This window comes from Carettochelys insculpta, chromosome 1 (genome assembly GCF_033958435.1).
Source record: "Carettochelys insculpta isolate YL-2023 chromosome 1, ASM3395843v1, whole genome shotgun sequence".
Classification (NCBI taxonomy): Eukaryota; Metazoa; Chordata; order Testudines; family Carettochelyidae; genus Carettochelys; species Carettochelys insculpta.
The window spans coordinates 105,523,636-105,548,808 of record NC_134137.1 but is presented as its reverse complement, the minus strand read 5'-3'; the positions used below and the strand labels follow the sequence as shown (position 1 = coordinate 105,548,808).

At 42.5% G+C, this 25,173-nt stretch overlaps 1 protein-coding gene across 2 annotated transcripts in view; it reads left to right on the top strand.

Moving 5' to 3' along the window:
* Positions 1-23,341, top strand: part of UGGT2 (UDP-glucose glycoprotein glucosyltransferase 2) — a 222,270-nt gene extending 198,929 nt beyond the window's left edge. For both annotated transcript variants that reach the window (XM_074989263.1, XM_074989273.1), the window contains 3 exons: positions 3,522-3,638; positions 12,518-12,662; positions 20,713-23,341. In XM_074989263.1, coding sequence (XP_074845364.1) covers positions 3,522-3,638; positions 12,518-12,662; positions 20,713-20,735 — 285 coding nt within the window. In that variant the 3' untranslated portion in view covers positions 20,736-23,341. The remainder of the gene's footprint in view (positions 1-3,521; positions 3,639-12,517; positions 12,663-20,712) is intronic.
* The last annotated feature ends 1,832 nt before the right edge of the window (positions 23,342-25,173 follow it).

Sequence of the window (25,173 nt, the reverse complement as noted above, 5' to 3'; positions counted from 1 at the left end):
ATGGCAGGACCAAGCACTTTCTAGACCATCCCTGAAAGCCATCAATCTAAGCTCTTCTTAAATATCTCCAGTGATGGAGATTCTACCACCTCCCTTGGCAATTTGTTCCAGTGTTTGATCACCCTGACAGTTAGGAACTTTTTCCTAATGTCCAACCTGAACCTCCCCTGCTGCAATTTCAGTCCATTGCCTCTTGTTCTATCCTCAGAGGCAAGGAAGAAGTTCCCTCCCTCTGCCTTATGATACCCTTTTAGATACCTGAAAACTGCTATCATGTACATGTATCATGAAAGTACTCAGAATTTTTGTTTTCCCATCCCCCACCTGATTCCTTGGTGATGGATACCATAAGGACATGGGGATGAACAGCATTTCTCTGGGGTTGCCCCTTACAGTAAGGATCAGAAGAAAGAGGACATTTTTGGCCAAATGGCATATTCATTCATGACCTTTCAGTTTTATATTGAAAACCGTGAGGTATTCATGGCCAGATAGAACTTCATTGCCGTGTCTACACTAGCCCAAAACTTCGAAATGACCATGCAAATGGCCATTTCAAAGTTTACTAATGAAGCTCTGAAATACATATTCAGCGCCTCATTAGCATGCCCAGCAGCTGCGGCACTTCGAAATTGCTGCGGCTCGCCGCCGTGCAGCTCATCCAGACGGGGCTCCTTTTCGAAAGGACACCAGCAACTTCGAAATCCCTTTGTTCCTAACAGCAGATAGGAACAAAGGGATTTTGAAGTTGCCAGGATCCTTTCGAAAAGGAGCCCCATCTGGACGAGCCTCACGGCAGCGACCTGTAGCAATTTCAAAGTGCCGCGACTGCCATCATGCTAAAGAGGCGCGGAATATGTATTTCAGCGCTTCATTAGTAAACTTCGAAACGGCCATTTGCCTGGTCATTTTGAAGTTTTGGGCTAGTGTACACGTAGCCCATAAGTTACAACAGGTTTGCAACCTTTATTGAACTTGTTGCACAGGAGCATAGGAAGCACTTCCAAGGCATCAGTAAGGAGGGTCAGTTGTTAGCCAGAGCCTCTTCCCAAACATCATTACATGTCCTGGATGATGAACATACAACACATAGTGATTGTCATGTGCAGAGTGTCATGGTTCCAGGTGGCAAGTTTCTTGAAAGAAGTTCAGAACACAATTGATAACCTCCCATTTAATGGTCAGAAACTCTTCTCTAGAACTATGGGAGATTCCACAGTCACACAGCACCATGTAGGCCATGCCATGGATTTATATAGAAGCATTAATATATTCTTTGTCTTATTCTCTATCCCTCAGTGATTTCAGATTCTGTTTGGTGGTTGTTTTGTTTTGTTTTGTTTTGTTTTGTTTTGTGTTTTTAAATTGCTGCTGCACATTGAGTGGATGTTTTCAGAGAGCTATCCACAATAACTCCAAAGTCTCTCTCGAGTGGTGACAGCCAATTTAGTCCCCACCATATTATGCTAATAGTTTGAATTGTTTCCCAATAAGCATTACCTGTTTCCCAATAAGTATTATTAAATTCATCTGCCATTGCCCAGTCTGCTAGTTTTGAGAGTAGCACTTATTGTACATAAGGTTGCAGAAGCAGGCCCAGAAATATCAGATACAAGCAGTATCACTTGCATCAAATATACCAACATAAATTGAATCTAAGGATAGGTCTACAACACACTGTTATTTTGAAATAAGAGCCGTTATTTTAAAATAACTGTGCTAGTGTCAACACAACGCAACTGCTAATTTGAGATACATTTGAAATAATGGTTGACTTATTTTAAAATTGGTAACCCTCATTTCATGAGTGTTATGGAATTGCTCACTGGCCACCACAACAGGGCTAGGTCCGACTCTAGGATCCTGCAAATACTACATTAAGGGCCCGATCCAAAACACAGGTTTATTGATGTACAGAAGTACAGCTCGAGCTGGGTGCCTCCAGGGAGGGACCCCGCCTTGCAGAAACCATTAACAATTATACCCCCCCAGTTTGTAACACCGCCCATGCCCCTGCCCAGAGTCCAATCCCCTAACTTGAGTAGGGGTCTTCACTCTTCCTAATTGGATGGATCCAGGTGCTGGGAAGATGATCTTGCTGTAGACGCCCGATCATCTTCAAGCAATTGTTATCCAAACTCCTTGCATTCCTCTCTCATTGCTGTCTTTTCAAACTCCTTTTCTGCTCATCAAGAACCAGTTTCTACTGGTTTTGCAGCCGCCTCCCTATTATTCTGCTCACGTCAGCCTGACCTGGGCCTAAGGCTTCAACAAATTTAGTGACTAGTGCTAAGCTAGGAGAACAAAATTTCTTATAACATTTCTTAAAGCATGTATACCAGTGATTCCCCATAACAATGAGGAATAGCACCTGTTTTGCTACAGCTATTTTGATGTAGGTGCCTGTAAGACAGGGAATAGAGCCTATTTTGAAAAAAGCCATAGTACGTCCAATGGCTCTAGTCACAATAGGCTTCATAGCTACATCTACATTACATTCCTCTTTCGAAAGAGGAATGCAAATGAGAGAAATTGGAAATGCAAATGAAGTGCTGATTTACATATCTCACCGTTCATTTGCATAATCTCTTTCCATAAGAGATTCTTGGGAAAGGAAAAAGCGTTGTAGATGTGGTTCTTTTGAAAATAAACCCCATTTTCAAAAGCACCCTTATTCCTAAAAAGAATTAGGAATACGCGTTCTTTCAAATATGGGGTTTATTTTTGAAAGAACCTTATCTAAACTGCTTTTTTTCTTTTGAAAGAATATCTTCTGAAAAGAGGTTATGCAAATGAAGTGTGAGATAGGTAAATTATAGCTTCAGTTGCATTTCTGATTTCCCTCATTTGCATTTCTCTTTCAAAAGAGGAATATAGCGTAGGTGTAGCTCATGTGTGTAGATGCTGTATTTTGAAATAGCTAAGTGCTTTTTCAAAATGCATTTTTGTGTGTAACAGCACTGTTTCAAAATAAGCTATTTCAGAATAGCTATTTCAGAATATCTTATTTCAGAATAAGAAGATAATTATTTTGGAAATATTATTTTGTTTTAAGAAGAAGGGTTATTTCAAAGATGGGGTTTACTTTCGAAAAAGCCACATCTACATTGCTTTTTTTCTTTCGAAAATTGCATATGCAAATGAATGTACATCTGGACCTCATTTGCATTTTGTTTTCCCTCATTTGCATGTCTCTTTTGAAGGAGGAATGCAAGTGTAGACACAGCCTAAGAAAAGACCACACCTTTTGGCGTTGCAAGGAAATCTTCTGTACGTGATTTGTAATTAACAGATGGAATGGGATACCAGTGACTTTAGCAGTTATTAATTAATTTGAAAAATAAGTAGACAAACACTTAGAAACTTAGTAAAATACGTCACAGAAATGGGAACAGAGATGGGTGTTTTCTATGTCTCCTTCAAGTAATAGTAGTTTAATAATTCATTTTTTTGGTAATCTGTTATTCACATACCAGAATTCAAGGTTACTAATTTTGTGATTTGTTACATAATTTGTGCAGGATCTTCCCAATAATATGATTCATCAATTGTCCATTAAATCTCTCCCGCAAGAATGGCTCTGGTGTGAAACGTGGTGTGATGATGAATCCAAGAAAAAAGCTAAAACAATTGATTTGGTAAGTCAGTTTGGAGTTAATGAAAATGTCATTTTATTAACCTGGATTTCTTCAGTTTTCACCAGATGTGATATTTAGCTCTGTGCTCTCAAGTACAAGGCCCTCAGATACAAGACCCCAAGACCTCTCAAGTACAAGTGTGCTGATGGCTACTGATTTTAGATCACCCACTGAGTGAGACAGAAGCAGCTATGCTGGAAAGTTCAGTAGTACCAACTCCCCATGTATAAGTGACTAAAACCCAGTAATACGCATCCTTTCCTCCCAGAGCAGCTTACAGGAATAGCACTTTCTTCTTCGAGTAGTGTCCCATGGGTGCTCCACTCTGGGTGTTGGGGCATCTTCACGCCAGCGCTCAGAGATTCTTGCATAGCCATGGTTTCCTGCACATGCGCAGAAGCGCCTCCTTGTGCTCTCTGGTGCATGCCCGGTGCAGGCTCCTCAGTTCCTTCTCTACCGTCCTGAGCTGCAGATGGAGCGTCGTCAGTCTCTGCAAAAGAGTTTGAATTTTGTCAGCTAGTTAGCTTGTAGCTCATATTCAGCTGTTCCCTAGTCCAAGTTGCCTACCCTTGTTCTGCATTTACAAAAAAACGGTTTTGATTCGTTGGGTTAGAGTTAGTTAGCTGAAGTGCTGCATCACTCCCCGGGTTTTAAGCTGTGTGCCACGTGCAAGGATACCATGCCTGCTTTGGAAAGCCATGTGTGTCCCTGTGGGTGCTCCACTTCCCTCCCTCCTTCCCCTGCTTTGGAGCATCCTGCTCTATGACTATGTCTACACTAGCCCCCACCTTTCAAAAGGGGGTGCTAATGAGACACTTTGGCAGATGCTAATGAGGCGCTGCCATGAATATGCAGTGACTCATTCGCTTAATGCTGGCCATGGTGATTTGAAAGTGCCCGCTACACATAATACATTTGAAGCTGCACGGGACCTGATCGAACTAATGTCCGATACTGTGTTAACTTGCATTGCAGCACCATAGCTCACACCAGCTCCGTGCACATCAGTGACCACAGCACAGTCCTTGGCATTGGTGAGCCCTCAAACTGTAGCCACGTGCACAGTGCATGTGCCTGTAGCACCATTTTCCCTCCAGCAACCTCTGGCAACAGCCCCTCTTCAACTGCCTACATGTATGGTACCGGTCACACCTCCTCGGGGGCAGGCCAACCCAGCACTGGGGGAAGCCCTTTGCTATGGAAGGGCTCACTTCCCCTCAGCACTGTGCTTCAGCGCCGGAGAGCTGGACCCCAACATCAGCACTGCTATGGTCAGAATTTGAGGGGTACTCAGATTCTGACTCTTCAGTCTCTGATAGGAGCATCTCTCGGCATCACTCTCAGCATGGCTCTTGGCACAAGTCTCAGCACGGCTCTTGGCGCAAGTCTCAGCACCGCTCCTGGAAGCAGGATACCCACCAAGACATTACTGGATTTTAAGATGACCATACAAAAACCTTAATGCAACCACTGTTCTATGTTTACACCAAATCTTGAGCAAAGTCAGTCAAGTGAGATGCCTACTGAAAGCGTACGATTCACTGAATCTGTTTATATTGCTCATAGGCTGGAAATATTATATATGGAGTTATAAGTAGCGACTCTATCCCTGTATTTGAAATGTTCGTTTCTGGGAGCCCTCAACAGGAAGTGTGGCAACCTACCATGAAAGGGTTCCTAGTCAAACGAAGCAGTACTTGACAAAGAATGGGCCTTATCAGATTCCAGTCACCATCTGAGGAATTGAACTGTGAACATGTAACTCAGCAGACAGGCGATGGCAGATTGCCTATGAAGGACTTGCCCATGTAACAGGCTCCATCTTGGACATGCTTCAACACAGGGAGAACAATGGAATTCCCTCCACATGGGCAAGAGTACAAAGGGGGCCAGGTGAGTTCCTCCACTGGTCTTCATTCCAGCTCATCACATCAGGAGCATCTGTGCTGTGAACGGAGCCCAGAAGGATTGATGACCCATCCTAACAAGGAGGTATTCCAGAGACTTCTAAGATAGCAGCCTGTTCCACCTCTGTTGCAAACCTGCATCAAGAACTTTGTGATTGGTGTATGTAATTTGATCACTTTAACAATTTTACTCTCAACCTATTTTCTTTCTTTCTTTCTTTCTATTAATGAATCTTTAGATTTTAGATTCTAAAGGGTAGGTACAATGTGCTCTTGTGGCTAAGATCTGAGGTAAACATTGATCTGGGAAGGTGGCTGGTCCTTTGGGATAAGAAGAATCTGTTCAGACTTGGTGGGATTGGTTTCCATAACCTCTCACCTGTATAAGGAGGGATACTGATTGTGGCACAAGAAAAATTGGATTGTGCAAGGGAATTGTTTGTGTGACTTCTTGCTGGCCAGTGTGGCAATAGAAGTGCTCTGTGTGACTGGTTTGCTGTGCCTCATGATGGACGACCCTCAGTTTTGGGCTACAAGTAGTCCTGTTCTAAATAATTTGCCTTGATTTGTCCCTCACAGCATTGCACAGAAAAAACTCCAATATTACATGCACTAATCTGCACCTGCTCCATCTTAGCCTCCTCAGTGGCAGGGCAACATGCGATGGCCATTTTGGACCCCTTGGATCTTCCACCAGGCTCAGTGCCAGAATTTCTGGACTATATTGATGGTTTCCATACCTAGGAGTCCTCCACTGGTGACAGAGGTCTTTCACAATGAGGCCATAAAAGCCCCTGACCTAGTGCAACCTCAGCGGTAGGGCCAGTTGGTGGACACCTGTTGTCCCAGTTGACCCCACAACCTAAGCTCCAATTTCACAGGACTTTCTTGGAGAGCTGGAGGACTTGAAGTGCCTCGAGCATTGTCTTCCTCCTCCCCTGATGAAGCCGTACCTAGGGGTTTGGTTACATCTTTGCCAACTACAGACCTCATAGGTCAACAGGACCTTCTGCACAGGCTAGCCTCAGCATCTAGGTGGAGGAGATGGTGGAAGAGGCCAATCCCATGGTGGATATACTGGCAGTGGACGGCGCTTCTAGAATGGCCTTGCCTCTCATTAAAAACATTAACGCAACTTCCATAACCAGCGTCCATTCCCCTGACCACTAGAGGGGTTGAAAGGTTATACTTTGTTCCCCAGGTGGGGCAAAAACATTTATTTACCCACCCGCAACCAAGAACTTTGGTCATGGATGCAGCCGTTCATAGGGAGCAACAAAGTCTACCTAGGCCTACCCTCAAAATAGAGAGGCAAAGAAAATTGACCTCTTTGGACAGAAAGTTTATTCTTCTGGGGAATTGCAGGTGTACATAGCAAATCAGCAAGCAGTGTAGAGTCACTGCGCTTTTAACAGCTGGGCGGCCTTGAGGAAATCCCATGACCTTCTTCCCTCTCACTCTAAGCAAGAGTTTGGAACCCTCCTCGAGGAGGGCTAGGTGGTATCCCAGGCCAGCTTACAAGCAGGCCAGGATACAGCAGGTTCCACAGCTCATGCTATGGCTACTGGTGTGGTGATGAGATGTAATGCCTGGCTTCATGTCTTCGGGAGTCGACCCGAGGTGCAACCTATGATTCAAGACCTCTGATTTGACTGCCAGGGCTTATTGGCAGCCAACACAGATTTTCATTTACATAGTTTAAAGGACTCACAAGCCACATAAAAGTCCCTTGGAATACAGACCCCAGCACCGCAGAGAAGGCAGTTTAGACATCTGTCCCCCTCCCAGATATTATCCTGCCCAACCGAGACAGTGCAAGGGTAGCAATTGCAGGGGACATTGCTCGAGGTCATCCTCATGTAGAGGCCCATCGTCTAACAAGCCATCCCAGGGCCCTAAACCCAGCTTTTGAAGGTGCTCCTGATGCTGGAATACCAGTTTTCTGTCAAATCATCTTCCCTTCATGAATCACTTTTCCCAGTTCTACCATGTGTTGGTGTTGCATCACCTTGGACTGTTGGATCCTAAGCTTGGTAGAATCAGGATACTCTGTTGAGTTTTTCTCCCTCCCCTTCAATCCTCCACCCCGGTCCCTGTTCAAGGACCCTTCTCATGAGCATCTCTTATTTCAGGAGGTGCAGTTGCTCCTTTCCATGTGAGCAATACAAGGGGTCCTCAGGAGTTTTTGGGTAAGGGGTTTTATTCCCCTTATTTTATTCCAAAAGCCAAATGGGTACGGTCTATCCTAGACCTGCGTTATCTCAATTCCTTCCAAGAACAGAAGTGGTTTCACATGGTTACGCTGGGGTTTATAATTCCTTCCCTGAATCCCAGAGACTGGTGTGCCACCCTCAACATGAAGGCTGCATTCTTGCACATAGCCATCACTCTGACCCACAGGATATTGTAGTCAGGAAAAAACACTATCAGTTCAGGGTTCCCCCTTTTGGCCTTTCATCAACCACCAGAGCAGGGGTCAGCAACCAAAATAGCAAGAAGAGCCTTTTTTTTGCTTTTTTTTTTTTTTTTTTGGATTCAGTAAAAAACTCAATCATTTAATAGCTGCAATGCATGTGAATACAAGACAGTCCTTAATAAATAATGTCAAACCGTATCATTTGTAACCCCTATTTTAAGAACAGCTCACACACAATGATTTGTAATGGGATACATGTTTACTGCAGGACATTCACAAACTTTTTACATATTCTGTTTCCTCACACTTTACACGTGTATGTTTGAACCACTGTCTTCCTAACTTTCACTCACAAATTTTCTCTCTCTCTGGAGGATGGTATTCTACTTCATTTTTGTTTTTGAAATCACTGTATAGCTGCTGTGATACTTTGATGAAGCACTCTTTTATATATTCACCATCCATGAACAGCTTTCCTCATTTCACAATCTCTTGAGTTGCCACAAAGCTAGCCACAGTTCTGATATTGGGTGACTTCACCTAGTTAGCGAACGTGTTCTTACTTTTCTCTGCTTTGTGTAGCAGCTCCTCCATGGCTTTTTTTTTTTTCTGGCATCACCAGCTAGATACTGACCAGCAAAAGTGGTATCATTTTTAAGAAAATGCCTCTCAAGGTTGCATTTTTGTTGGTGGTGAATTTCTCATTGCAAATGAGACATAAAGACAGCCCGTACAAACTAGATATAATTGTGAAGGACTGGGTCCATTCCATTTGAAATTCTCTGTTTTCGTTTTAAATTTTCCTCTTTTTTGAAGCCATTCCATCCCCAGTTTAATTATGCCAATTTAACTTCATGTTTAATTTCAATTTTCTTTCTTAAAATGCATGTAGCCATTCACAGCAGGAATGCTGCAAACTTCCTTTTCCAAATCAGGACTTAAATAGCAAAATGATCAAAACACAGATACAGTATAATCTCCCACAGTGCACTGCACATATTAAAGGGGGAGTTGTCCAGTGTTTTGAGATCACATCATTTGCTATTTAGGTATGAGATGTTTCTTTGTTTGGCTTTTTAGATGTTCATCATTTCTCAAAAAAAATCAGGAAGGTGTTTTTTGTTTGTTTGTTTGTTTGCTTTTTTACTTTGCAATTATAGCATCAGGAACCACAAACAATTCCTTAAAGAGCCACAAGCAGGTTGCAGACCCCTGCCCCAGGTTTTTTACAAAGTGTATGGCAGTGATGGCAGCCTACCTGCACAAACACAGAGTCCAGGTGTTCCCATATATCAACAACTGGGTAACCAAGGCTGTGTATTGAGAACAGGCTGAGGACCATGTAACCTTCATGAGGAACACATCCCAAGAGATGGGATTAATCCTCAACTAAGTCAAATCAACCCTTACATCCACATAGACCATAGAGTTTATAGATTCAGAGAGGGACTCTCATCTAGCCAGAGCCACTACCAGAGTGTCATTGTCAGTCAATAAAAAACATGCTTGAATCTCTGCAAGTACCCCATCACTCTCGTACGCACTTGCATATGGTGGCATATGGTGCCCCACATCAGACTCCAGATCAGACCACTAAAGTGGCTGGCAAAAAACTACAGATCAGGCTGGGACCCATTGCATGTAGTTCTGACCGTCCCACCAGCGACCCTGCGCTCTTTCATGTGGTGGCATCAGAGCAATGTGGTCTATGCAGGGGTGCCTTTTGCCAGGCCTCAGCCTGCAATGACGCTGGTGACCAATGCTTCAGCACTCCATTGGGGAACTCATTTGTGCAGTCTGAGGACTCGAGAGTTGTGGTCCCAGCAGGAGCTGGATCTTCGCAGTAATGTGAAGGAACTCAGGGCTGTCAGACTTGCATGTCAGGCATGCAGAGTACAGATGCAGGGAACCTGTACAGCAGTAATGGTGGACAGTACATCAGCTATGTTTCCCATAAGCATGGTGGGGTGTGTTCTTCTCCCCTCTGCAAGGAAGCCCTGGATCTATGGGAATTGTGTGTCAAAAGTTCAATTCACTTACAAGCATCTTATTTCCCCAGGATTCAGAACGACCTGGCAGATCGCCCCAGTTGATCATTTCTCATTCGCAAGTGGTCGCTGAGACCAGACATGGCTTGATCAGTTTTCCAGAACTGGGGTCTTCCCAATTTAGCCCTGTTTGCCACACAAACCAACTGAAAGTTTCAAAGGTTCTGCTCATTCATGAAACACAGTCCAGGCTCAGCATCAGATGCTTTTCATTGGTAACGGACGCACCATCTAATGTATTTAGGGAACAGAAAACTGCTTATTTAGTGGCTAGTATCTCTGCCTTCTACAACAGTAGTTTATCCCATCAGGCTGGGTCTGTCACAGTGTCTATATGTATATACAACATACTGTTAAAAATGTAAAAATTTCATGGAGAAGGGAGAGAAAAATGTTCCTTACGTGTAATTTATATCTGAAGACATATGTTTAGCAGTCTTCACCCAACATAATCTCAGATTATAGAACCATAGTTCTGAGGAAAAATAATCATTCCGTGTCTGTTACCAAAGGTTTAAGGTGTATGCTTTATAGCTCCCATAGTGGTTTTGGATTTATTAGAATGAGCCTTTGCGAGGAGACCTTGCTGGGTGGGGCACCTTACCTCCTGGATATCAGCTGTAACCACTTCCAGGGTTACTTATGGAGGTAGCAGGAACATTTCTGTCAAAACAAATGTTTGCCAAAAAATTAGGGGGAGGAAGAAATTGTGAATAGTTTTCCATTATTTGACCATCTCTAATTATCAGGCAATATTTCAGAGAATAGAAATGTACAGAAAGGGACCAAATGTTTACTCCCTAACAACATGAAAGTGAAAAAGATGCCACACTATCCTATGCTTTGTTCAAACTTTCCCAGGTATAGATAAGTTTTTGTTTGAGGATTATTTACGTTTTACTTTACTCAAAATGGTTCAATTTATATAAAGCCTTGAATTTATTTTGCTCATCCTTCTTCCCTTGTACCATCACGTAAGTATCAGTTCATTATTCTTCAATTTTTTTCCAATCCAAAGATCACAGAGTGGTCAGGAAAATACTTTTTTAAATTCTTTTGTTGCTCTGACACATATCTGAAGCACTAGAGATCTTTTTAAAGCAAAAAAGGCTTTTTTGTTTTGATAGTATACAGACTGGCATGGCTCCCTCTCTGTTACTTTTTAAAGCAGTTTCAGTTAATTTACCAGTTTGACTTTTTCCTTTTTCTTATGGTCTTTTCCCTGTTCCCATTACTTACATCTAACTTCACTTCTTTTAGCCAGGTAGGTAATATCTTTTGCAGACTCCCCTCAAGAGAGACTTGTAGACTTAGATAATTGAGATCTGTTGCCTAGTTTCAATGTACCAGTACATTTCTAATACTTGGCAATTTCTGAAATAACAAACGAAGCTTATAGTACCACCACTGGGTACTTGACAAAATATTTGATCATTTTTTCACAGAGGAACTTTCATTTCTATTGAGCATTTAAATTAAAAGGCTGTGTCTACACTTAGGAAAAACTTTGAAATGCCCATGCTGATGGCCAAATCGGAGAATACTAATGAAGTGCTACAATGAATATTCAGCACCTCGTTAGCATGCTGCCTGCTGCGGCACTTGCCGCGTTTCGCTCGCACGTGGCTCATCTACACGGGGATCCTTTTCGAACGGACCCTGCAAACATGAACATCCCCATATTCCTATCAGCTGATGTTTGCAGGGTCCTTTTGAAAAGGATCCCCATGTAGACGAGCCACGTGTGAGCAAAATGCGGCAAGTGCCACGGCTGGCAGCATGCTAATGAGGTGCTGAATATTCATTTCAGCACCTCATTAGTATTCTCCATTTTGGCCATTAGCATGGCCATTTTGAAGTTTTTCCAAAGCATATCTGTAGCCAAAAAGGTTTAAATAACTTCATCAGATTTTGTTTTATAGACCATTTCATACTGTTTTATTGATGAATCTCAAGGTAGTTTACCAGATATATGTTGCCCTTTAAGTGATCTGTAACATTAACAGAACAGCTAATTAGGTCTGAGGTTATTTAGATAAATGAATGATTATATAGGAGACTGAAGACATGCCTGGTGACAAATGGTCAGTCCTGTATGTAAAATATAAAAATGTTACTCAGTTGTTTAGATTGACTAAAATAGCGGTGATTGAAAAATATGATAAATAATAGTCCTACTGTGTTCTGCTTTCCTGTAAAATATTAATAGCTAGATTTTTATCCAAATAATTTGCATGGCTAATTTAATTTTTAAGAACTTTCAAAACTGATTTTGGCATATTTTTTCCCCTTGAATTAACGGTACACATTCATTTCAAAAGGGCTACGTAGTGGAACACTTGTCTTAGTATTTAATTTTGTAGCCAGTTTTTAGCAGCGTTCAGTTTTGTGACCTATTATTCTTCCATCACTAACAATGAGCAGAAAAATACATGTATTTCCTTATCATGGTTCATGTGTTTTTCATTTGTTCTTTTTGTTTGAGTGTGATATATATTATACTTGCAGTGTAATAACCCCAAAACCAAAGAACCCAAACTACAGGCTGCATTGAGGATAGTACCAGAATGGGCTCAGTATGATTCTGAAATACAAAAGCTAATAAAGCAAATTGGAAAAGGGAAGAAAAACTTGGCTCGGACTTCTCAAAAAGGTAAGAGAATAAATATTTTCACTTGCATGTTCAACTTAATAAGCATGCTTATCTGATTTCTCATTGGTAATTTAAGAAAACATATGGGGTTATATACATATATGTTGTGCCTTGAGTCATTTTCCATATTCTTGAGAAAGTTGTGTGCATCATGTTAGATTGATTTTAAGGAGTGCTAAGTTTGACTTTCTAGCCCCGCCCCCTCTGAGGTGGTATAACGCAAAGTTTGAATTCAAAAGGTCAAATTAATGCTAGTGTGGAAACAGCATTATTTTTAAATGATTTTATTCACCTCCAGGGGTAACCCAGAGATATCCCACAATGTCCCACATGTGTCCATTTTGGCCACTTTCACCTCTGCAGCTCTACAGATATGCATGAAGTAGGTAACAGGAAGCCCGGGAATTGTAATGCATTTTCTTTTTATTTAAAAAAAAAGGGTTGCTAGCACACCTCAGAAGTGCACCTATGGAGAGATCACATCTAACCATCATCAGGTCTCAGGTTCTAGTTCTGATCAGTGTTCTCAGTTTGCAAAAGAGCCCCCACATGGAGCCATCAGGAAATGCAGGATCTCATTTCTGTGGGAGGGGGATGAATATGTGCTGAGTAAACTGCGAACCAGCAAAAGAAATGCAGACATTTATGAAAAGATTTCTCAGGGCATGGTAGTGAAGGGGCACACCAGGGACGCTCAGCAATGCCGGATGAAAATCAATGAGCTCAGGCAGAATTATCAGAAGGTGAAAGAAGCCAATGGGTGATCTGGGTTATGTCCCAAAACATGCCACGTCTACGAGCAGCTCAATGCGATTCTTGGGAAGGACACAATCATAGTCACCAAGAATTGCATGGACTCGTCTGGAGACAATGCTTGGCTCTCTGGTGAGAGCAGCAAGGGTAAGGAGACAGGCCAATGAAGAGGAAGATGCCAGTCAACAAGCAATTCAGCATATGTCTGAGGAAGCTGATCCTGCCAGCAGCCAGGAACACTTCATCACTCTGGAGGCAGTCCCCTCATTGCAGGATGCTCCGGAGTCCAGCAGTGCTGGAGAGGGCTCTTCTGGTGAGTATATTTTTTAAACTGCTATGAGCGGGTTGTAGCTGGTTTGGGGTGGGGGTTACTTCTGTTTAGCATATATTTTTAAACTGCTACAAGTGGGTTGTGGGTAGGCTGAGGTGGATCTATGCATCCACAGCCCAGGGTTCCTAGAACAGCTTGTTAATATTTCTGGGGATGGAGTGCTTATCCTTTTGGAGATCTCCATAAAGGTCTCAGCCAGGTACTCTGCTATTTTTCTCACAAGGTTTTGGGGAAGCTTGATTTATTCCAGCTTCCACGATAGCTCACCTTGCCATGCCAAGCCACCAGTAAATAATCTGGCATCATGGCACTACACAGTGTTCTGGCAAATTTTTACACACTTGTGCCCACAGAGTATGCATGTGTTTTCTTTTTCATTCTCTGTTGTTCTTAGGAGGCTGATGTCTCTTTTTGCAACCTAGAAGCAGCATGGGAGGTTTCATGAACATCTGTCCCTTTAGCGTTATTGTACTGCTCCATGTCCATTTAAATTTTTCAGGACTGCCCTACCACACTACAAGGTTGGTGGGCTCTCCATCTCCCACCTCACCTGTGTGGCTGGAATGCTCTCCTGGCCCCCTCCCCTCCCACCATGCTCCTAGCAGTCTGTCTGGGTACCCCCACCCCACCCCCACAACCATATGGCTGCAAAGGATTTATGAGGAAACCCTGAGAAAGTTGTTTTCTGTGCTTTACCTTTTACAGGGCTGCTCCCCCAACACACCATGTGGCCAGCGGGCTCACCCCCTTCCCACTACCACCATGCGTCTGTCAGGCTGTGTGGACACTGCTCCCAGACACTGGTATGTTCAGTATGGGCTTTCTCTCCTTTAAAAGGCTTGTTTCCCTTTACAGGTTTAGGAGGAGAAGCCAATAAAGTTTGTTTTTTTTCTGCACTTAACATTTTACAGGGCTTTGTTTCAACACCCCCACCTCCCTTAATCCCAAGGATCTTACTATGTCTGCAGTGAAATTGTCTGGAGAAGTTTGTAGCTTCTTTTCTGCAGAGGATGATTCTGTCATCCTTAAGAAGCCAAAAGTGGCCTTAGAAAACAAAAGTAGCAATGATTGTCAAACAGATGTCCATTCATTTTATGGATCTGTGTATTGTATCACATTTTAAAATTGTATCTAAATTTTGACCTTGACTGTCTTCAACAGGCAGCGTGAATGGGGGTGACAGGGTTGGTGTGATGCGCAGGAGGAAAAGAACAAAGCAGGGTCTTTTCCTGCAGCAGCTGCAAGAGGCCCAGAAGGAGTTGAACCCAAGCTGCTGCTGACAGAAACTAGACCCAGCAGTGGTGGCAAAGCGTGATTCAGCAAAGGGCCCAGGACTCGGCAGAGCTTCTGTCAGCTGTCAAGGAACAAACCAAAATCCTCTGGTCCATGCTGGAACTGCAGAGGGACACCCACCACAGAATGCACAGTTATACAGCTTTCGTACCCTGTCATCCAACTTCCCCTTGATGTTGCCCAACCTTCCCTCATATGGGGGACAAGGACAAGGACACTCACAGTCTACCCCCCAGGATCTCTCCTCCACATGATGGCAGGATTCCCTTTCTTTTTCCCACCCCCTGACCCTCAGCCCCCCAAATAAAAAAATGCCATTGTGAAAACCATAGTGTTGTTTATTGGTTAATGTGGGGGTGGGGTGCTGTTGGAGGTGCTTTCATAAAGGTCAAGCACACATCATCATGCAGGGTGGGGGGTTGTATCACAATAGTTAAATACAGCAGATTTATGTGGCTGTCTGCTCGTTCATAAAGCTATTTTTTCAAAGCATTCCTGATTTTAATTGCATCTGTCTGTGGACTGCTGATTGGTCTTGTGTCTGACTGTTTATTAACTCTGCCCAGGGCATCTGCCTCTGCCACCCAGTCTGGCATGAAATTTTTCCCCTTTGCTTTGTTATGGACAATACAGCAAGCTGAAACCACAATGGAGATGTTGGCTTCACAGATGTACAAATGGGTCAGAAGGTACCTGAATCTGTCTTTTAAACAGCCAAAGGTACATTCCACCACCATTCTGCACTTGCTCAACCTGTTATTGTGCTTCTTGCTGGAGTCCAGGGTGCTTCATGAGCCAAGGGAACAGAGGGTAAGCAAGGTCATCCAGTATCACTACGGGCATCTTTAGGGCTCCAATCTTTATTTTCTGGTCTGGGAAGAAAGTCCCATCCTGGAGCTTTCTGAACAGACCTGAATTTTTAAAGGTGCATGCATTGTGCACCTTTCCCAACCATTCCATGTAGATGTCAGTGAAATGACCTTTGTGATCCACCACCTCCTGCAACACCATGGAGGAGTACCCCTTTGTGGTTTGTGTAGTCTGAGGCCAAGTGGACTGGGGCCAGGATAGAGATGTATGTTCCATCTATTGCCCCCACCACAGTTAGGAAACCCGTGGCAGCAAAGCTGTCCAGTATGTCCTGCACATTTCCCAGAGTCATGGCTTTCACAGCAGCCAAATTATTGATTGTCTTGGTACATGGATCACAGGGTCCCTCACTCTAGATCGGCCAACCCCAAATTGCTTTCACACTGTTGGGCCTTGCAAACTTCCACAGAGCAATTGCCACTCACTTGTGAACTGCCTAAGCAGCTCTCATTCTGGTATTGCTGCACTTTAGGCCAAGGGACAGCAAATCACAAAGATCCATGAAAGTTGGCTTGCACATGTGGAAATGCTGCAGCTACTGCTGATTGTCCCAGGCCTCTAAAACTATGCTGTCTCACCAGTGTGTCCTGGTTTTACATCTCCAGAACCGGCACTCTACTGCATGCAGCGCAGCCAGGGCAACCCTCAGCTATGAATTCCTGGTCTCCAATGCTTCAATATGATACAAATCGACCTTCACATCTTCCCACTCACTTTGTCTAATTAAATAATGCATGACACTTTAGGAAGTGGCCATAACACACTTTGTAACAGCTGTAAGATGTTCAGGATCCTTGCTAGTACTGTGCAATGGCATGAGCCAGGGCAGACGCCGGAAAAATGGAGTGAAATTTCTTGGGCTGTTTGCTTTCAAACAGCAGGAGGCAGGGGACATGTGTTCTGGGATGATGACATCAGACACCCACAAACACTTGTGGCACATTTAAAACCCCAAAATGCAATGGAGTGCAGGCACTGTGGGATGGGTACCCACAATGCATTGCTGACACAGGCAATGGAGACACGCTATGTCAACTTTCTGGACATTTGTGGACACTCATCTTTGACTTTATGAAAAAAATCTAGTGGTAAGAAGTTGACTTCAATAAATGGGGTTTTTTTTCGTAGTAGAAATGTTGCTTTAGTTACATGATGCCTTGGTGCCCGAAAACTACTTTGAAAGGGTCAAATCCTGGCCTTGTTGATGTCAGTGGCAAAATTTACTTTGCCTTCAGTAGGGGCAGGACATCACCCAAAATGTTTAATTTTGTGGTGATCTCACTGCTGTTCGCAAAATTAAAACTTATTTGGGTAGTAATGGTAGTCTGGTTAAGGTTCTTCCTCCATTTGAAATTTTTCACACCTGCTTGACTGTTTATTTTATTCTGTAGAAAACATTTCTTGATACTTTTTCTAGTATAAATTTTATAGTATTGCAAAATATAGTTTAATGAAACGAGTCAACGATGTAAATGTATTATAAAGTGTTGAGAGAGATCAAATTACACACCAAAATATTGAAAGAACATGTTTACGTTTGTGAAGTCAAGCAGAAAATTTGGAACATGCTTGTACAACCTTTAATTTGGCCCTGTTGTTTATATGCTTTATAATGTTATTTCATTACATTATGATTTTGTATTTCTCAACTGTACCCATGCTTCATGCGGTGAACAGATTGCTCATTGCTTGTTTATTAGCAGCTGTTTCATTCTTAATAGCCAGCATATGACTTGGTCCTTGCTCTGAATGATTGACTAGTTTAGGCAAGGTCATGGTTAAGGGGCTTATCTTGGTCAACTTCAGATTCAAGTGCCTGGAATGCCATTTTGAGGTATTCTCTGGGCTTGGAGGCTGCTCATTTTCGCCATTGGAGAGAAGTGATTCAAATTCTCACCACCACCACAGCTATGATTTATCTGAACAAGAAAGGGTGCCTCACTGCTCAATGAGTTACTCCACTTGCAGAACTGCTATATACAGAGCAATATCTTGCTAAAGGCCTCTCACCTTCCAGGAATTAAGAACACTGTTGTGTATTCCCTCAGCAACAATTCCATAGACCGTCACAAGTGTTCAGTAAGGAGGGACATTCTGCAGCATATCTCCATCATCGTGGATACATGATAATAGATCTCTTTGTAATGAGCCTGAACAAGAAATGCAGGAGGCTCTGCTCCAAAGCAGATTACAGACTGGGTTCACTGACAGAAGTGCCTCTTCTTCTCTGGTGGAGTCATCTGATGGATGCATCCTCTCCAGTTCCTTTGTTTGAGGGGAATCATGAAACTAAAACCAACTTTAATCCTCAGCACATATCTGGTTAAGGCAAATTTGGCACATAGGCTTACCTCAACTCTGAATTCAACTAACAATAGATATACAGCTGGTGAAATATTGCTTGTCTCAAAATTAAGGCAAATCACTGTATCCTAATCTGCAGTCTCTTCAGCTCATGGATAGATAATGGCTGATGGAGCAATAGGAAGAGGATTGGCTCCCAGAACATCCAGATCATTCTGATGAACAGCAGAAAAGATTCCATCAGAGTGAAGCATGCAACCAAGTAGAAGAAATGTTCAGTCCAGGTGGAAGCTTGTACATTATCTCCACATAATACAGAAATTAGACATATACTGGTCTGCCTGTTGCATCACAAATTCTCTGGTGTCTGTCAGTATGGTGAGGCCCCCTTTTACCATTCATTTCTTATTACCTGTACAGTAACTATTGTTCTTCAATATAAACGGTCCACAGATAAATACTACACACCTCCACTGCCCTTGCAATTTTGGATTTTGCTTACTGGCAGCACAAAGAAATGAAGAGGGAGGCAGCATTCATGCCCCTTTAAATGCTCAACTTGGCTCGAGTGTATATATAGCAGGGGCACACTCACCACCTACTGGCACGGATGGCGGAAGCGTCCAGCTCAAGTGTATTGGGTGCATAGACACCTACAGTGGAAGGTACATGTTTCCAAACTCAAGGAACAGTTACTGCATATGTAATTAAACCTTTTCCAGAGTGTGGTATCATTTTGACACCCACGTTTCATCGACACTTCTTTAGAGTCCCTGTGCAGATCTCTGCCACTTGAGCTGAGAGACTGACTGATAGCAGTAGATAGTTGTCACCGTCCATATGGATCATCATTAGAAGGAGATGAGACACACACTTTGCCAATGGATTTCGACAGATATTTAAGAACATCACAGGAATGTGGAGAATGAGAAACCCTGGGCTCCATTCCAGCCTCTAGAGGAGTGTTCTCTAGTGGGCACGCTTCTTCCACCTTTTATTCCTAAGCCTGACCCCAATTACCTTTCAGTGATGTTTCTTGACTTCCAATCCCTCCTTGCCTGGCCCTGTGTTTCATTTCTCACCATCCACTGATTATTGGTTCCATGTTTTTTGGTGACCCATAGTCACTTCCTACTTCCCACCCCACTTGTTCCCAGGCCCAGTCTCCTCTGTCAGCTCCTATCTGATCTCAATTGCCCCTGCACCCATCACCTGGCTCCCAGTCGTCTTCTGCACCTCCCAGTCTGACTTCTTGCACAGCCAGTGTCACTATCACTTTACTCAGTTCCCAGTCACCGCCTCTGTTTCTCTGTTCCTTTCCCCAAACCAGCCTCCAGATCCTAGTTTTCATCTTCAGGCTCATTGTCCAAATCTTCTCCTCCTCTCATCCTCATAAAGCTGGTCTTGGTCTTGTCCTCTGTGCATTCCCGTCAGGGAGTTTCCTTCTCATTACTGCCTGGAGCCACTGAGAACGTACAAGAGACTATCTCCCTTCTGGCAGTTCCATTGCCCCAACTTTGGTTCAGCACAGAAGTGCAGATCTGCAATTGCAGGACAAGTCCTGGTCAGCTGTTTTCTGAAGCATGCCCATTATTAGTGGAGTCTTTGGGAGTTTAGATATGGGTTAGCAAGTGTCTACTGAACACATGCAAATTGCAGGGATGGGGGTTAAAAGGCTTATAAACTGCTCAAATTTGAATGGATTTTCATGAAAATATCAAATAAACATATCTCAGACACCAGAGCCACACACTGAATTTCAAGTCCCTGCTCCAAAATAAATGGCTCTGAAGAGTTGCCAACATTTTGTATGCTGACAAAACAACGTACTTCCCCTTGTCTCATTCTTGGAAACATGAATTACCTAAGATGATATTTCCAAAATTGTTCAGCATGAGATATTAGTCCAGCATGTTAAATATCTTCCCAGAGCGTTTGAGAAAGTTATAGGCAATTGAAATGGGGGTCTTATAATGAAAAGCATTGGGCTACTAATCCACCTTTAACAAGTGATGAAATCACAGTATGATGGGTCATTAAATTACAGATGCATTGGTTTTTACTTCATGTAATATAATTCAGCATAATCTCATTGTTGACAGCCCTCATGATTGGGAGGCTTGCAGTGTTTGGTGCGGCAGGGAGTTGTTTAGTTTTTGCTTTTTGTTAAAGTTCCAGCTCCCAGAGTGGTTACATGAGAATTTCCACTTTTAAACGTTTTAGCCCCTTTGATTGTAGAGAAAAACATGCCCTGTAAGGGCTCAAAAACTAGAAGCCAAATAAATGCACTCTCTTCCTAAATAATGCTTGTGTCACTTCAGTCATTTTGCTTATTTGTGAATGCTTATCATCAATTGTTATCAAAATGCAGCCAATTTCTAAATATGAGAGCTCTTGGAAATAAAAGCCTTCTGAAAATATTGGGGCCTTTTAGCATTATTACAGCAGTGCTGCATAAATGCCAACAAATAACGTGTAATTTTTCTTTTTTGGTTACAGTTTTTAAGCATGATGAACTTTAGCACCATTTCCAAAATGCAGTTGTGGTGGCACAACGGAATCTTCTATGTGACATGGAGTGGACCATATACATGCTGCAGAGACACTATTTTGAACATTTCATCAAGTGTGAAGTCAAACATTTTATAACTAGTATGTTGCCAAAAGCAGTCAAACAGAATGAGAATAATAGCTAATGTAAGATCAGTATATGAAGATTGTATAGTTTTGTTTTTACCAAGGTAGGTGGGCTTTTCTATTTTGTTAACTGACCCTATGCCCAAGACAAGTGATATTTAAGACCCGGTCTTACATCCCTCCAATAGCAAAAACTCCCAGTTTATAAAGAATGCTGGATCGGACTCTTTAAGTTGTAAGAGTGTATTGTTTTGTTTTTCAGATTGGCTGGTTGTAGTCAAAGGATGCTACACACTGTCAGCTATTTAAAGGGATACTTGAAAATCGTTTGCATTGTTTTGATTATCCTACACATAATCAAAGTTGTGCATATTCAAACTCAATAGTATAATGTACATGTAGCAGTTTTTTCTTGTATAGAACCTGTTTCCCAAGAACAGTTCACACCATTTCAAGGTCCAGTTGCAAACCATAGTTAATTACTCAAATATAGTGCTTTGAAACTGATTTTAAATTATTGGATTGGTCCAGGCTTTACGGAAGCAAGGGTGCTATTTTTAATTTATTTGTGCAAGCCTGATGCACTGTTATCTATTTTTAAAAAGTCATCTTACAGCTGTCACACTTTGTTATTTATTTCATTACATATTAATCCAGAACAAAGAATACTTTAAAAAGATATTTGAAAATTTCAGTGTCTGTTCTTTTATATGTTCATTTCCTTTATCATATTTGAAATACAGTATTGTAACTATGTTCCATAATTAATCTATCTGAAAACAACATCTGAGTGCATCTAACAAAGAATTAGGATAGATTTCAGAAACTGGATCGGTGTGTTTGAAACACTGAATGCATGAACATTTATAAAAAATGAAATGTATTGGAAGAACTGCCTTACATAAAGTCAGATTCGACTGTTGAATATACGTGCACAGCTCCCATTGATGCAGTAAGTGTAAGAGAACAAATGATAATACATATGTAAAAAGGAAACATCTTCCTAATCAAGAACTTGCTGTTTCTCTTGAGATTTCACTTACGTCATTTTGCATTCATGATTTCTTTCTTGGAGTTCCATATTTCAGATCTCTACTGGGAAACTCTTGTGAAATGAATAGGTAAAGTGCTGCATATTTAAAGCAACTCTTTATTAGCCTTTTTTCCTTAGCCAGCTGGGAAATTTCTCTTACAAAGCCACAGAAAATTTTTAATTTGCATAGAACTATTTGTAAGGTGTATGTGCAATCCTCTTCTCAACATCCCATTTCATTGGATTAAATGTTAAGAAAACAGATCCTAGTTTTCTTTGAGAAAGTGTTTCAATAATATTTATTTTCTAAAATAAAAATAATTTCAGGGAACGGTTTAAAAGATTTAATGGGAAAGATTCCTTCTATTGTTTGTAATGTTGCCTATATTTATAGGTACTATTTTACAATTTTTCTTTTCCTATTTATGGACGCATACTTTCAAGAAAAAAGCCCACTAATATGAAACCTTCAGGTTGAAGTATTGTTTTGCTTTTAGAATAAAAGGCTCCAATAAACAACTTCTCGAAGACTTCAGTAAGGCAGTATTTGAATCATCATCGATCTTTTATGATAAAAGAAACAGGCTGCGTGTATTATACAGAATATTACAGATGCCACTGAATTGGCCTAATAAAACAAAATCCTGTTTGCCTTGGAGGTGGGATCAGCACAGCAACGTATACAGAATAATGAATTGCCTCTAGTGCAGTGGTTCTCAAATTTTTTGTTTCACAGACCACTTTGCAAAATTTCTGGGCAGTCTCAGTGGAACACTTAGTGATGTTTTCCAATGCTATTTATACTGTGAGAAACCTACTGTAAAGCACTTTGGATAAAAGTGCTATTTGTCTGGACAAATGATTTCAATTAACTTTAAGCATTACTTTGGGAAGAGCTCTCTTTTTTCCTGCCACAGCAGCCCCTGTACTGGGGCTGGGAAGTAGCACTGTCTCTCCCCTGCAGCTGCAACACTGGAGTTGGAGAAAGTCACCTCTTTCTCTGGCCAGCACAGCCCTGAGTGTGCCACATTCTCCTCACTCTGTCTTCTCACTCCTCTGCCTTCCACCTACCTCCTGTTCCCCCTAAGGCAACCACCTCATCTTGTGTGTCTACTGCATGGTCCAAGTACCTATTTAGTGGCTCCATACCTTAGAACAACTCATCTGCCGTCCACTATTTCCCCAAGCTGGGGCCGGATCCAGATGGCAGGCTCTGCCGGGCGGCAGGCGTGGCTCTGGGTGCTACTGCCATTCACTGCTGTTCCCCCAGGTGGGGGAAATGGGAGGGGGAGCAGCGGTGACCTTAACAGTACTGCCCAGAGGCTTCTTAACACTGCTCTGATTGGCCAGAATTGCCAGTGCCTGGGAGTGGAGGTGGGCAGGGAAGCTGTACTGCCATCAGCCAGGCCCCATGTCCCTCGACTGCTCCTGCACCCCTCCCAGCCAGACCCCACTTTCACCCCCTACTTGCACCCTCCCTCCCAGACCCTGTGCCCCAAACCCTCCACCCCCTCCTGCCCAGAACCCACCCCCCTCTCCTGCACCTCCTTCCCACCTTCTCCCAGACATCTCACCTCCACCTTGACCCCCCCTCCTTTCCAGACCCCCCCCCCCCAAACCCTCCTGCCCCTTCCTCCCACCTAGGCCCACACTCCCAGCCTGCTCCAGCCCCCCCTGCTTCCACCCAGCTTCCCCCAACCCTCTCCTATACCCCTCCTGCACAGATTCCCCCCCCCCTCAGCCCACTCCTGCACCCCACTTCAGCCCCAATCACCTATCCCCAGCCTGCTCCTGAACCTTTCTTCCTGCCCAGACCCCATACTTATGGTCCATACAGCCAGGAACCATATCAGTTCCCCACACCTGATTTACAATGAGGGCTCATATCTTTAAACTAGCTGTACTCTAAAACAAAATATTAGGCACTTTCCCACTGTGAAGGGGGGCAGTATAAAGGCAAGGTTAAGGCTGGAGTGTAGACACAGTTGTGGTGCCTATCAGGCAGCTGCTCAAAAGAAGAGTTGATATAACTGGTTGTTTATATGCATGTGTTGTTTCTGGGCCTCTTCTGCCTCGCCTGTCAGTTTAGATTTAAGATGAGTACATTTAACGTTGCTGTTAGAAAGGCAAATAAAGAAACCAGTGAGTAGCTCAGAATATGTTGAAGTGAACATGGGTGGTTGGAACTGAAAAACATTTTTCAGGTGGACTGTTTTTTTTCTGTTTTGTTTTTTTCAATTGCACATGCATCTCACTTGTAGACAAAAGTCCATTTTTGATTAGGCTACCCCAGAGATGCTAACCTTCACTTGTTTCCTGGTCATGGCTTGTCGTTATGCTGTTATCCTTTGATTCAGGTTTCAAAACACAGAAACGGTTCGTATAGAAGCTGAGCCAACTGTTGCTGAGGTACATAGGACCATAGGAATTGCCATACAGCATCTGATCCTGAGTCCATTTAGTCAAGTATCCTAGTTCTGATAGTGGCCAGCCTCTAATGTAGTCAAGAGTAAAGTGTGCTCAAGTGAATTTACCCAGGTCTCATTTGAGAAATAAGGAGTTTGGTTTAGGTTACTTATCACATTTTTCTTTTCATTTAAACCACTAAACAATTCGGCCGGCCCCAGAGGGAAGTGCCAGAAGTCCTACAATATGCATACATGGGATAATTTGCCCCATGAAACTCTTATTTGAATCCCAGATAGTTAGATTGGTTTTAGACCTGCACTTTTTTCTTTCTTCCACTACTTGTGTAACATTGACTATTCCAACTCTGAATAGTAACAGAGAGGTAGCTGTGTTAGTCTGTACTCCAACAAAACAAAGCAGCAGAAATGCAGCACTTTAAAGACTAACAATGATTTATTCACTGATGAGCTTTCATGGGACACATTGAAGCAGGTCTGTCCCACAACAGCTGATCACCAAATAAATCATTTTGTTAGTCTTTAAAATGCTACATTTCTGCTGCTTTGTTTTGTTCTACCTCTGGACAGTCATGTAATTCATTTGTATCTTGCTAAAGCTTTGGCCTCAGCTACTTCCTGGTGCAATGAGTTCTATAACTACACAGTATGATAAATTCAAAACCAGTTAAAAGAAATACTTTATCATCTTTCAATTTCATTGAATGACCCTTCTTGCATTATGAGATGGAAGCTTCTGATCTACATTCTCTTTACCCTTCACTAATTTTTATACTCAGGTTATCCTGCTACAAGATGAGTTGCTCGTTACATTCCTATTTGAATGTTAGTATTTGTAAGGTGCTTTAAGATGACTAAGTTATT